Genomic DNA, 14,630 nt, shown 5'->3' with positions numbered 1-14,630 from the left:
TAACTTTTAAAAAGTTTTTTTTATGGCATACTATTCTTCTTTATGGCATGACTTTTGACCTTTTTAATGACATACTATACTATGCCATTTTTATTGCATAACATCCTATGACTTTTTAGAGACGTACAATAGTATACTTTATTTTATTATGACATTTTTATGGCATACTATATGACTGAGATGATTTTTTTGATAGCATTCTATATACTATGACTTTTTTTAATGTCATAATTTACAACATACAATAGTATGACTTTTTTTTCCATTTTTTATGACATGCAATACTACGACTTTTTTTTAAGACATGCTATATTTGTGGTGCACTATACTGTGACATTTTTCGACATTTTATTGCAAACAATAGTATGACTTTTTTAATGACATACTATATACTATGACATTTTTTAAGGCATACTATACCATGTCATTTTAATGGCATACTATTCTGACATTTTTATGACATACTATACTATGACTTTTTATTACATATTTTACAACATACAATACTATTACTTTTTTTTTTTAAAAACAATGACCTACTATACTATGATTTTTTTCATGACACCACCACGAATATGAGGGGGAAAATATGTGTGCATTAACTATAGAGGGTTTAATGGTAAAAAGCCTTGCCAGGTTAAACCTCTGGTGTACTGTGTCCCTCTCTCCCCTGCTTTAACGTGTCTCCTCCCACAGCTCATCACTGGTCAGGTGTTGGTTTCCTCACAGGTGTAGGGGGCGTGGCCCGGGAACAAAGGGAAGGAGAATTGTTTGTGGAGGGAATTTTGGTTTTCTTTGTGAAGACAGATGGAGGACTAAAAGTTTGACGCCTTTCTGGGGATATTAACCACATTTAGCTCAGTTTTATTTATGGAGATTCCTCGACCGACTGAAGACAGCAGGGAAACCATCGTGTACTGAATGAGGACCAGAAAGATTGAGCAGCAAACCAAACCACGGCCCAATTATTTCTTCCCAACCTGACATCCGGTGAGTTTGATAAATACGATATACAGAGCATTAAAATAGCTGCAAACAACTACTTGCTGTCTAAAGATATAGAGGAGTAATATCTACCTGAGCAGAGAATGAAGTCACTCCCTGTGTGTGTGTTGTATTCATAGAGCTTCTCTGTGCTTTTTGACACAGCCGGGTAAAGGCTAAGTAAGTCAAAAAGAAGTCATAGTATAGTATGTCGAAAAAATCACAGCATAGTATGTCGAAAAATTAATAAAAGTCAGTATAGCATGTGGAAATATAAAAAAGTCAAAGTATAGTATGTCAACTTTTTTTTTTAAAGTCACTGTATAGTATGTCGAAAAAATAAGTCATGGCATAATAAGTTGAAAAAAAGTCATAGTATAGTGAGTTGAAAAAGTCATTGTATTTTATGTCGGAAAAAAAAAATTTAATTAAAAAAGTCAGCATAGTATTAAATTTTTTTTTAAATAGTCATATGGTATGACGTAAGAAAGTCATAGTATAGCAAGTCGAAAAAATACAAAAAAACAGCATAGTATGTCTAAAAATTAAAAAGTCATAGTATAATATATCGAAAAAAAGTCATAGAATATAGTATGTCGAAAAAATAAAGGCATAGTATAGTAAGTCAAAAAAATAAGTCATAGTATAGTATGTCGAAAAAAATAGTCATAGTATAGTAAGTCGAAAAAAGTCATAGTATTTTATGTCGAAAAAATAAAAAAATCACATAGTATGTTGAAAAATGAAGAAAAAAAGCATAGTATTACAATTTTTTTAAATAGTCAGTATAGTATATCAAAGGATAGTAAGTCAAAAAAATACAAAAAATCACAGCATAGTATGTCGAAAAATTCAAAAAGGTATAGTATGTCAATGTTTTTTAAAAGTCATAGTCTAGTATGTCGAAATTTATTTTAAAAGGTCATAGTATAGTATGTCAAAAATAAGTCACAGTATAGTATGGCGGAAAAAAAAAATGTCATAATATAGTATGTTGAAAAAAATAAAAAAAATCAGTTTGTCCAAAAATAGTATGTCGAAAAAGATTTTAAAAAGTAACATAGTATGAAGAAAAAGTCATAGTATAGTATGACCAAACAAAATCATAATATAGTATGTCAAAAAAAAAAAAAAGGCCATAGTACAGTATGCTAAAAAAAATAAAAAGTCAAAGTATAGTATGACGAAAAAATGTCATAGTATAGTATGTCGAAAAAATTAAGTCATAGGATAGCATGTCGACAAAATAAAGAAAGTCATAGTATAGTATGTCCAAAAAATAAAAAGTCTTAGTACAGTATGCTAAAAATGTTTTAAAAGTCATATAGTATGTCAAAAACAATAAAAAAATAGTCATAGTATAGTATGACGAAAAAGTCATAGAATATAGTATGACGTAAAAATAAAGAAAGTCATAGTATAGTAAGTAAAAATAAATTGTCATAGTATAGTAAGTCAAAAAAAGCCATAGTATACTATGTTGAAAAAAAATTTAAAATCACAGAATAGTATGTTGAAAAATTAAAAAGGTCATAGCATAATATTACAATTTTTTTTTAAATAGTCATAGTATAGTAAGTCGAAAAAATACAAAAAAAAACACTTTGGTGTGTCTAAAAATTAAGTCATATAGTACCTCGAAAAAATTTAAAAAGTCATAGTATAGTAAGTAAAAAAAAATGAAAAAGTCATAGCATAGTAAGTCGAAAAAAATAAAAAAGATCATAGCATAGTATGTCGAAAAAAATAAAGATCATAGCATAGTATGTCGAAAAAAATAAAGATCATAGCATAGTATGTCGAAAAAAATAAAAGAAATCACAGCAAAGTATGTCGAAAATTAAGAAAGTCATAGTATAGTAAGTCGAAAAAATTAAGTCATACTAGTATGTCGAAAAAAAATAGTCATGGTATAGTAAGTCGAAAAGAAGTCATAGTATAGTATGTCGAAAAAAAATTAAAAAAGTCACTGTATGACGGAAAAATAAAAGTCATCTGTAAATCAAAAAAAAAATCATAGTATAGTATGTTGAAAAAATAAAGAAAGTCATGGTATAGTAAGTCAAACAAAAGTCATAGTATAGTATCTCGACATTTTAAAAAAAAAGTTATAGTATAGTATGCCGAAAAAATACAAAAAATCACAGCATAGTATGTCTAAAAATTAAAAAAAAGTCATAGTAAGAATTTTTTCGACTGACTTTTTTTTAGGACTTTTTACCTCTTGACATAACTGATATTTTTTATGGCATACTATACCATGACTTTTTGCCTGAAATTTGGTAAGTATACAAAACAATCAAACTTTAGAAATATACACAATAGATCAGCATTGAAGAGTATCAAACCTTTAATCTTATACATGTATCCAGTTACAAAAAGACATTTCTTGGAGTCCAATACAGGTTCTGCAGTCTGAACAAGACTGCACCATCAATGATGATAACCTGGATGTACGAAAGTTTTTCCATCGCAGAAATAGTATGCTGTGATTCCCTGTGTGTTCTTTCTCTGTTGAACACAGTCTGGAAGTTTTGGTATCGTAGAAGCATGCTGGTAAGCTCCCAAAGAGGTACTGGTCCAACATCCAGAGGGTGACAACATTGCAGTGACCTTCATTAAGATTGTAATGGAGATGCCACTGGAGAACTGAAGGGTGCTTATACTGTGCCCCACCTCATGACCTTAATCCCACAGAAGGTATTTTGAATTTATTCCACTCTAATTTAGGAACGACCTTGAGAAGCAAGGAGAACTCATCTATTTTTCCTGTCATTTCACAGATTCCCCACTGGAAGACTTTTTCAAGGAACTGCACAATCTGGACAGGTGAGACGTGGCCTACTATACAGTGCTTTGTGACTAGAATCTATTCTTTGTTACACCACAGTTTTAAAAAACAGGGAATATTTACCCCAAAAATACTTAAATTCCTGATTAAATCCCTCTATAGTCTTCTATATTTGTTGTAACAACAAACTTTACCTTAAAGGGATAGTTTGGGTGTTTGGAAGTGGGGTTGTATGAGGTACTTATCCATAGTCAGTGTATTACCCACAGTAGATGACGGTCGGCATGCCCCCCAGCAAAAACGGACAGGAGCACCGGAGCAAATAAATACAGTGCTGTGGACAGGAACGGCAGGAAAATGTTTTTTAGCCACTTAAAAAAAAGGCTGGCCTAAAAACGTGGATATCCGTTTAAGGGTACGCTGTATTCAGAATACTTTCTGACGGCAAACTGAACTGAAAGTGAAACGTATCCATACTGTTTTTGTCCGAGCCCGCTGGCTTTGGAGAGAGCATAGATAAGTTTCACTTTCAGTTCAGTTCCCCCGTAAGAAAGGAGAAGGAAAGGGCTGTCTGACGGCAAGATAAAGCGGTGACAATATTCTAAATATAGCGTACACTTAAACAGATAATGATGTTTTGTTAGGTGGCTAAAATAAATTTTTCTGCCGTCCCCGTCCACAGCACTGTATTGCTTTGCTGTGGTGTCGGTACTCCTGCCCGTTTCTCCTGCTGGGGACGTGCCGACCGTCACCTACTGTAATACACTTACTATGTATAAGTACCTCATACAACCCCATTTCAAAATAGCTGAACTATCCCTTTGAAGCATGATCTTGTATAGTAGAGTTATTTTATGTATAGTGTTGACAGATAAGACCAACATATAACAAAAAACAAGGGCCTATTTATGTCCAGGGAAATGTACGTATTTGTGTCCATCTATTCCATTAACAGATTTAAAACTGGACAACAATTCAATATTCTCCTTTCATGGTTATGTATTGGAATCATGTTACGATGATTGCAAGCAAATTGTAATTACAGATTAACACATGAAGTATTTTGTGCATGTAAAGCACAACAGTGGAACACAATTCAATGCATTAATTTGATTTTGGGATTTTATCAAAAAATATTCTCAATTATAATATTGAATTTAGTCATATTGCTCAGTCCTGATGCAGTGTATTTGAAGTCTTATTGCTGAGACAATGCTCTTTACATGCCAGTTTTCTGGGTGCAGTTTCCCGATCTGAGAATGACATCATTTCAAAATAGCCCCAATGGAAACAAGGTCAAGTGTTGGCCAGTACGTGGAAGGTAATTGCTTTTGTTGTATCCAAAATAACAGCATGATTTTAACGTGGAATAGATGACCGATAACTGAGTTCACCATACTGTAAGCCAATATTTAAAGAACTGCTGTAATAGGAGTAGTGTAGTTCCCTTTTACTGTAAACGGTGACTATCCACAAGCACATCTCCCATTGTCAAGAGTTTGTTGTAGAAAATGCTTCCACACATCAAATCGTGTCTTTTTGCAGTACCAAGAAATGACTTGATAGTTGTAGGTAAATACACTGTATAAAACTTCCTCTCAGGTCTGTGTGGATATATAAACATCTTTGTATATTTGTGGAAACACAGACAGGTTGGTCTTTGGTTCCACTCTAAAGTGCTAAAGTTTCTGTGGTGCAGCTGTGTCGAGTCTTTGTTAGCTGGGAAGGAGTTCAGAGGATCAGTGGCACCAGTTTTCATCCTCTTTCACATCAGAGAAGTAAAATGTTTACAGTTTCTGTCTGCTCTTGTAATCCACACTCTTGTCTTGTGTCTTTACGTAGAAAAAAAAAACTGCTCTCTAGCTTTGCCAGCTGAGAAGCAGAGACGTGACGAATGCGACAAGAGCCACCGTGACGTGTTGCTGGCTGCCTCTGTGCCATCCTGGGCAGTCATTGTGGTGCAGCAGAGACCGGTCATCCACTCTGCTGTACTCGGACGGCTGGCTGCTTGCCGAGCACTGCATCAGGGGCATCTGGTAGGAGGTGGCACGCTTCTCCGTCCGGTCTGGGCTGGAGCCGTCGCTGGGACGCTGGCCATTGTAGAGCAGGTAGCGGCCGTGGGCGTCCTGCTCCATGCGGAAAAGCTCATACTCTGTGTGGGGGAGGCGGATGCCCAGTGCTACGCAGCCGTTGGTTAAGGTAACGTCCTGCTCCACCCCGACCAGCCAGGACCCCTGCACTCCACACTCGTTACCATTGAAGACGTTGAGGAGGGAGGTGGTGGCAAAGTCCATGGGAGTTACTCTCATGTGGTTCACTAAGGGAGGAGAGACATGAGAAGACATGTTAGTTTCTTCTTATCATAAAGAGTTACACAGGGTGCTTTTCATTATGCAAACGTGTCTCCTCGCTTCTTATGATTGTCCCAGCGAGGATGTGAGAGAGCGATGCGAGGACAGAGGAAGGTACACCTGTTTCCTTGCTCTAAGCCAACCGGAAGCCTCCTGGTCTCCTTGAGGTGCATTTAAGAGATTGGAAGATCCTCCATGATGGCGGAGGGGAAACGAATTCCGGGTCGCGCGAGGAAGCATAAGTTGGCATAATGAAAAGCACCCTAAGAGTAACACCAGCAATCCCGAACATCCTGTTTTTGATGACCCCCCCAGAGTAGTGATGTAGGTCACAGGTGCAACGGACTGAGATGAGTCATTGAAACAATGTTTTTCTGCATGTTACAACTTGGGTCTTATATATATATATATACACACATATATATATATGCATACATATACAGTGTATATATATATATATATATATACACACAGTACATACATACATCATATACACATACTGTATTTACACACTATATAACAAATATAGTATAACATATAACAAAATATGTAATTAGGCCAACATACCTCTAGCTATGGATTGACACGTCAAGGTATATATTACATTTCACCATATACTACATTTTATATCCTATGCTATATTGAACTAGACTGTATTACCGGTATGTTAATATGTATAACATCGGATACTATATTAATACGGACAAACACTAAGTATCATTCCTTAACCAAATCATATATTAGTCTGTTGTACGTTGTTAACATACACCACTATTAATCACATCACACCACTGTCACTTTACCTTGTAATTTTGTCTTGAATTGCTCTTGTATAGTTTCTGTTTTTTACTTCTATTGTTTCTGTTTTTTTACTTCTATTCCTTTTTTAGTTTCATACCTCTTAGTATTTCTTTTTTACTTTCTCTATTTATCTGTACTATTTCTGTCCTTGTGCTGCTGCAACAACTGAATTCCCCCTCTGGGGATCAATAAAGGCTTATCTTCTCTTATAATAATTTATAATCCTATGGTTGCTCTATTTTGTGTTAGAAAACTGACTGTTCTTAGTGTGGTTCTGTTACTGCTGCAAATCAAACTCTGATGAAATGCATCAGTTATTTTTAAACAACAGAAGGTACAAGTATTTGTATCGACTCATTGAAGGTAGAGACAGAAAAATGAGCCCAAAGGTTTGGTTTTTCTAGTCTAGTTGTTGGTATTTAACGTTTTACGAAAAGCGTTCGCTGTAAGACCACACGATATCAACCACTAACCTTTGAAGACGAATTCTGTCCCGCCCCTGACGCGGGTGGAGTGAAGCCCTCTGCTGTAGCGTCCGCGGGCGTAGATGGTGAAGGTGGGGTGTTTACAGACGGGGTCAGAGTAGTGGTAGTAGTGGCCCTCCCAGGTGTGGTTGTTGTCGTGGAAGATGAAGTGACGGGTGAGGAAGAGGACCTCTGGGCGAACTTCACAGCGCTGGCTCACCCACTGACCGTACAGCCCGACAGTCAGGTCGGCCCGCGGCGCCAGGATGGGAGGGTGGAGCTCATCTGAGCGGTGGATGATGCGACAGGCGATGCAGCCGTGGTCATGGTTCTGAAAAAAAAGGAGGAGAACAGTGAGCCTTGTATATAAATGCAAAAATATATACAAATACAACAATAATATAAAGTAAAAACTAGGAGAATAAAAAAAACACTGCCATTAGTATGAAAAACTAAAAACACAAATAGGAGTTTAAGTTACAGCTGAAATAAAGACCCTTAAAGAAGGAAACCAATTACTTCTTCAGCAAATGTATTTCTATGTTAGAAATGTTACATTTACCAGGTTTTATTACACACAAAACGAAAAAAAAACAGTAAAATGTCACTACAAAGTTACAGCAAATAGGAGATTAAAGCTACGTTTGTTAAGATTTGAAATTTTTAAACCTTGGCACCTCCCAGTGGTAAAATCAAAGACGCTTTCATCACAAACATTTACACATTATGGTTTTAAAGGGATAGTTTGGGTGTTTTGTATGAGGTACTTGTCCATAGTCAGTGTATTACCTACAGTAGATGACAGTCGGCACACCCCAGTTTGGAGAAATAGACAGGAGTACCAGCACTGGAGCTAAGTGATGTACTGCTGTTGACGGGGGCAGCAGCAAAATGAATTTTAGCCGCCAAAAAAAATCACTATCAGTTTAAGTGTACGCTATATTTAGAGTATTTTCACCACTTTACCTTGCCGTCAGACAGCCCTTTCCGACGGGTAACTGAAGCCGCCATCTATGGTCTTGCCAAAGCCACCAGACTCCAAAAAACCTGGAATTTTACCTTGCCGAACACGGGGGTTTGCTGGTCTACAGCTGCCTCGACCAGTTAGTTTGTTTCTGCTACTGCGTGAATTTGGTGAATCCGAACTAACCAAAGTCACACAATAACACAAACAATCTAACCGATTGAGGCCGCGGTAGACCAACAAGTCCCGTGTACTGCAAGGTAAAATGACTGTGTTTGTCAATGGAGTCTGGTTGTTTTGGCAAGAGCATAGATAAGGGCTTCAGTTCCCCTTCGGAAACATCGACTGTATAGCTGTCTCACGGCAAGGTAAACCGCCGAAAATATTCTAAATATAGCGTACACTTAAACTGATATTGATTTTTTTGCTTTTGTTCCGTTCGGTAACTCTTGTCTGCTTCTCCAAACTGGGGGCGTGCCGACTGTCATCTACTGTAGGTAATACACTGACTAAGGATAAGTACCTCATACAACCCTACTTCAAAACACCCAAACTATCCCTTTAAGGTAATGACTGAATCTTGTTTAAATTATCAGCAGATTTTTAAAAGCACATTTACCATTTGGTGGGTGGGTTTTCTGTATGCAAACCACAGAGCCAAACTGATACTGGATTTTTGAGGCAGATACCAACATTAGATTTTTTTTAAATCTCAAATATCAATCTACGGAATTTTTTTCCCACACTAATATGAATCATACAAAAACCATTACGTTTGCACCAAATAAACAAGAAGGGGCATTTTACAGTTAAAAAAAAACTTGTCAGTGCTCTCTGGTGGACAAACTATGTTATGGTGACATGGAATTATCTTCTTTTTTTTTTTAAATGAGGGCGGACAATGTTTCACGCGATAACGTGTTAATATTGACGGCACTAATTTCTTGCGAGTTTTAGGTTTTAGCAGGCTCAGTTTTAAAGCTAAAGTGAAGATACTAGAAACTATAAAACCTAAGGAATCCATTGGTACCAACCACCTGACACACTGACTGTCTGTTGAGCTTGAGTTTGCCATGTTATCATTTTAGCATATTTTTTATGCTAAATGCAGTACCTGGGAGGGTTTCTGGACAATATTTTTCATTGTTTTGTGTTTTTAATTGAGTTCAAATAAATACATACATTTGCATAAAGCAGCATATTTGCCCACTCCGATGTTGATAAGAGTATTAAATACTTGACAAATCTCCCTTTAATGTACATTTTGAACAGATAAAAAATGAGTGATTAACTTTGGATTAATAGCGATTAACTATAGACAATCATGCTATTCAATATTTTAATCATTTGATAGCCCTAACAATTTTTTTTGCCATTTCTATACTGCAATTTCTTAGTACATCGGCCAACAAATACACATTGATATATCTACAATGAGCTAATAATATCAGCTAATAATATTGGTTGGGTTCTCATAGAGACAGTAGTGTAAAAGTAAATCTTTACAGGTGAGGTAACAAAAAAATTACAAAGATTTAGCGATGAACCAGAATAAATCAGCTGCTGAGTCTGTAAAGTGTTTGCAAACTCTGAGCTGAAGTTCCCACTGAACATCACTGTATGAACATTCAGTCATACAAAATCCGTCAGCGTTTAAAGCTTTTTTAATCCATCATCAGAATATCGTATCATGAAATCCACATGAAACAACCTCTGGCGTCTGTTCAGAGGTAAAGGAGGAAAAACTATTTCCTTCAGTCTGAATCTCTGAGTGTTGGAAGCCAGACAAGGTTCCATCATTTTCTCAGGGTGATCACATCATTTTACTGTAAAAGACAGATGTCTGGTCGAACTACAGCCATGACAACAGGAAGTCACACAGCGAACAGGGAGCTGAACCTTCACGCTACTTATAAACAACAGCGGGATGTCCTTTCCTCACTCTCATATTGACATAAAAAGTCTATAAATGACCGTTAATCATGTTAAATTCATATCATATCTGGTTTAGTGGATCCCCGGAGCAGCATGTGATCATAGTATCCACAGACAGGACAGCTGTGAGTCCCTGGCTGCAGAAAAGACTTGAGGGCCTGACGGATTCGGAGCTGGAAGCCTTCATCATACCGTATTCCGCAAAATCTCTTCCAAAGACTAAACTCCAGGGAGGCGGTGGAGTTTTTGTTATTTGAGGGTGGTCAAAATTTAAGACCTAACCTCCCCAACCCAATCACTCTTTTCCCAGACAACATTATGTCTGCATGAGATTTATGGGAAGTGAAAAAAAGAAATGAAGAATGCTGAAAGAAGGAGGAAAAAGTCACCACGTCCTACAGATGAGATAATCCAAGCGCAGCTCCATAACTGCCTCAGAGTGAGAGGTTAATGGGACGACTGGAGGGGAGGCCTCCTCGGAATCCAGCCTTGAGTGTATTTTTACTGCACTTTTGCATCTGTGTTTGTGCATACGAGTAAGAAATATATACTGTATCTATGTAGTGGGGGGGGAAATAAATAAATACAGTGTGCTGAGAGAAAAATATGTACCTATATTTAAACATACATACAAGAAAAAGAGCAGAAGGTGGGAGGGTTTCTGCTGCAGGTGTGGAAAACATGTTCCAGATCTGCAGGAACTTTGAGCCCATAAAACACAGACTGTCTAACTGAGCTGGGAAAAAAAATGGCTCGACTACGAACATCTCTTGGGGGGGTCAATGAAGGCCGTCACTCTGATGAACACTTACATCAGTTATACACTGTCACTGATGTTATAGATTATAATTCTTACAATGCCTTTAATGTACAATTATTGTCATGTGTACATATCATCTGTCACTGTAAAAATGTAAATGAGGCATTATCTAATGCTGATTTTTGATGAATTTAGGAGAAATCTACAGACACAAATAGACAAAGTGTAATGAATTAAACACCTAAATGTGTGTTTTGTATGTTTTCTATCCAATAATCTGAAAGAGAAAATAGCCCAAAATCTCAAAAACATAGATTAAATAATTTATAATCTGGAAAACAACATTGGCAGCAGCTTTTTTTCCGCCCTGTGTAGTGTCTGCAACATGCTCCAGCAATAAAGTATTGTGTAGCCTGAGAGGCAAAAAAAGGTCTGTAAAGTGCTCACTGTTGCTTGTTAAACTAAGGTAACAACTGAAGGAGACTCAGATGAACAGGTCAACATTTTTTTCAACTCTCTCATGAGGCTCACTTTGGAGGCTGGACACTAAGAGAACAATGTTCAGAGATTTTAGTGAGAAAATCAACCTGATATAATAGAATCCCCAAAAGTCCCCAGTGGAAATTACACCCTTGTGCAGCATATAAAAAGGTTAATATGTTGGCTGTTGTGATTACTCCTTGATTACAAACTGAGTGTTGAAGCCAGTTCAGAGGTGCCTCAGGCGAGCTTTACACAACCCAGGACTCGTACAATTAGTTGCAGGTTGCAAATAAAAGTTTTACTGTTGTTGTTGTGACACCATAGTTCTACATCTCAGACGTTCAAAATAATGATTCAAACCCAATTTATGTTTTTTACTAGATGGTTCTTCAACACAGAAACAGAGTCAAACCCTGTAAAATAAAACTAAGACTAAATGGAAAAACTACAGACCTCACTTAAGAAATATAAATTTACCAAAGTTTCTCTACAGTGTTTGAGTCTAAACTAGGGCTGTCAATCGATTCATATATTTAATCGTGATTAATTGCAAATTAATCACACATTTTTATGTGTTCACAATGCACCTTAAAGAGAGATTTGTCAAGTATTTAATACTCTTAACATGAGTGGGCAAATATGCTTGCTTTATGCAAATGTATGTATATATTTATTATTGGAAATCAATGATCATCACAAAACAGTGACAAATATTGTGATTGTGATTATCATAAAGTGGGCATGTCTGTAAAGGGGAGACTCGTGGGTACCCATAGAACCCATTTTCATTCTCATATCTTGAGGTCAGAAGTTAAGGGACCCCTTTGAAAATGGCCATGACAGTTTTTCTCGCCCAAAATTTAGTGCAAGTTTGGAGTGTTTTTTAGTTCCCTTCCCGTTGGTACCAATAGATTCCTTAGGTTTTTCTAGTTTTATATGATACCAGTATCTTCACTCTAGCTTTAAAACGGAGCCCGCTATAGCCAAAAAAGTCACAAGTTGTGTTAATGTGTTAAGGAAATTAGTGGCTTTAAAACAAATTTGCGTTAATATCGCGTTCATTTTGACAGCCCTATAGTCTAAACATCATGTATATATTTAAAGGGACTATTTGTAACTTCTTACACGTATAAATCAATCCGGGTCGGATAAGCCACCTGCTAAACGTCATGCAGAGTTATGTAAAGAAGAGGTTTCACAATGTTGCCCAGAATATGCAAGCAAGCAGGAACGCAGCAGAAATACACTAACCACTGCCTCCGCAGCACCACGACTCAGAAACTATCTGATCTGTCTTGACACAAGACAGATTATGGCCGTAAATGGATTGGCAACCGAAACGGAGAAAAGTGGAGCAACATCCTCGCCACGCCAAGCAACACACCTCCACCTAACAAAAAGGCAAGCCTAGTACAAGCAGTTATCAGAGTCATTCTACTGACGCTGGACAGTTTTGCATACAAATAATGTAAATAAAGAGACAAATAATGAAATCAATATAATGCTAGCCCCTGTTGTCCACGTGTACATTCCATAGCAACCACCGTTTCATAGCGACCGCCTCAGTTTGTGCAGGCTGAAGGGCCTATTTTATTGTAAACATTATTATTTATTTATTAATAAAAAACTATTTAAATTGGATTGTGTCTATAACTTTCATATTGCCATACTTGATGACGATTTTATAAAAGCAATAGCTCACTTCAAACCGTGATATGTTGTGATTAAATCACAGCCTGAGCTATTGCATGATTAATAAATATCACGTTATATCTACTTTTTTTAATCTGGACAAAAATGGAAGTGTAAAATGACAATTCGTTACCAGAAATTGAGAAGCAGAAGAATGTTTTCGGCATTTTTGCTTGAAAAATGATTTAAAAGATATTCAAAATATGTTTTGGGTCGATCAGCTAATCTATTAATCAGCTCTAGAAGAGATCAAATGAAGCGGAAGCTGAACAGCCCTCACATCCAATAAAACAAAGTGATGCTATAACAACCTATTCTCAATCTAAGTGGGTGAAACATGGACAAGCTGCTCTCAGTAAACTTTAGTAACTTAACATTTAAACAGCAAGATCCATTTGTAGGTGTTGTAGCACACAATGTCCAACCTGTTCAAGCTCGAGTTTCAATAAACTGTTGGCTCTTTGTGCTGGAAGCAACGATTTTATGCCCTTACTGGAACTGAAGGAAAATGAGGAAATGAAGAAGGATATTACTGCTCTTACTTCATATAAATTACATTTATTCATTTTTTTTTTTACTGCCACATTTGGCAGACACTTTTGTCCGTACTGACGTACACACGAAGTACAATCCAAGCCACAGAAGATCAAGGAGAATTAGAACTGAATTTCACTTTGTTTGGCAGCCATCTTTCATTTGGGCATTTTGGGGATTACCGCCATAGTTCAGGGGAATATGATGTCCAGAAGCAAACATTTTACAAGGAACAGAAACCACGTCAGGCTTGAAAACACTTCTTGGTTGTATCACAGAAACTATAGTTGGTGACTACACCCATGTTTTTCTATGTTGTGTCCTCAGAGCTACTGTAGACCAGCATCTCTCCTGTAGGATAACTTCCCAGGAATTCATAATAAGGGTCTTATCCGGCTTCATGGCTCAAGTTTTAAATATATTTCAAAGGCTTACTAGCTCAGGAAGAAGTAGCAAAAGACAACAAAACGTAAACCAAACTCAGGAGGGCATAACAAATGACTCTGTATGAGGGATACGTGTGAAGAGACGATAACCACCGAAACACTTTTTCACCACCAACCACAACATAAAAACACAGATCGTTTCCTAACAACATACATCATTATCAAGTCATTGTTACTCTGCTCAGTGACGCAGTGGTGAACCAGGCAACAGAAAATGGAGAAAACAGATTAGAAAACAAATTTAAAGTCTGCTGCCGCCTTGCTCTTACATCACTACTGAGATCCACCCCATAACCACGAATGAACATGCTGGCACCAGCAAATGTTCTGGACTGGGACCAGTTCTGGGTACACCGCTTAAGATTAATGGATTGGATAGTCACCATGGCGATAAAAAACCCTGAGAAGAAACCATTACAGCCTCA

At 36.9% G+C, this 14,630-nt stretch overlaps 1 protein-coding gene and 1 long non-coding RNA gene across 7 annotated transcripts in view; one reads left to right on the top strand and one right to left on the bottom strand.

Annotated features, from left to right (window-relative positions):
* The first annotated feature begins 610 nt into the window (after nucleotides 1-610).
* LOC141777579 (uncharacterized) lies at nucleotides 611-5,096 on the top strand. Of its 3 annotated transcripts, none has more exons than XR_012595926.1 (4): nucleotides 625-990; nucleotides 3,509-3,684; nucleotides 3,768-3,813; nucleotides 5,020-5,096. It is a non-coding gene; the product is annotated as an uncharacterized LOC141777579 (long non-coding RNA). The 3 variants fall into 3 exon arrangements; XR_012595924.1 differs by having other exon boundaries at nucleotides 5,006-5,096; XR_012595925.1 differs by having other exon boundaries at nucleotides 611-990; nucleotides 3,509-3,813.
* Nucleotides 3,317-14,630, bottom strand: part of LOC141777572 (protein APCDD1) — a 69,506-nt gene continuing 58,192 nt past the window's right edge. For 3 of the 4 annotated variants that reach the window (XM_074651960.1, XM_074651963.1, XM_074651961.1), the window contains 2 exons: nucleotides 7,401-7,722; nucleotides 3,317-6,092 (listed from right to left, as the gene is read on the bottom strand). In XM_074651960.1, coding sequence (XP_074508061.1) covers nucleotides 5,635-6,092; nucleotides 7,401-7,722 — 780 coding nt within the window. In that variant the 3' untranslated portion in view covers nucleotides 3,317-5,634. The remainder of the gene's footprint in view (nucleotides 6,093-7,400; nucleotides 7,723-14,630) is intronic. The other variant, XM_074651962.1, reaches the window with a different exon arrangement.

The sequence above is a fragment of the Sebastes fasciatus genome, chromosome 11 (genome assembly GCF_043250625.1).
Source record: "Sebastes fasciatus isolate fSebFas1 chromosome 11, fSebFas1.pri, whole genome shotgun sequence".
NCBI lineage: Eukaryota > Metazoa > Chordata > Actinopteri > Perciformes > Sebastidae > Sebastes > Sebastes fasciatus.
The sequence above is the reverse complement of the archived record's forward strand: the minus strand, read 5'-3'. Positions and strand labels throughout refer to the sequence as shown.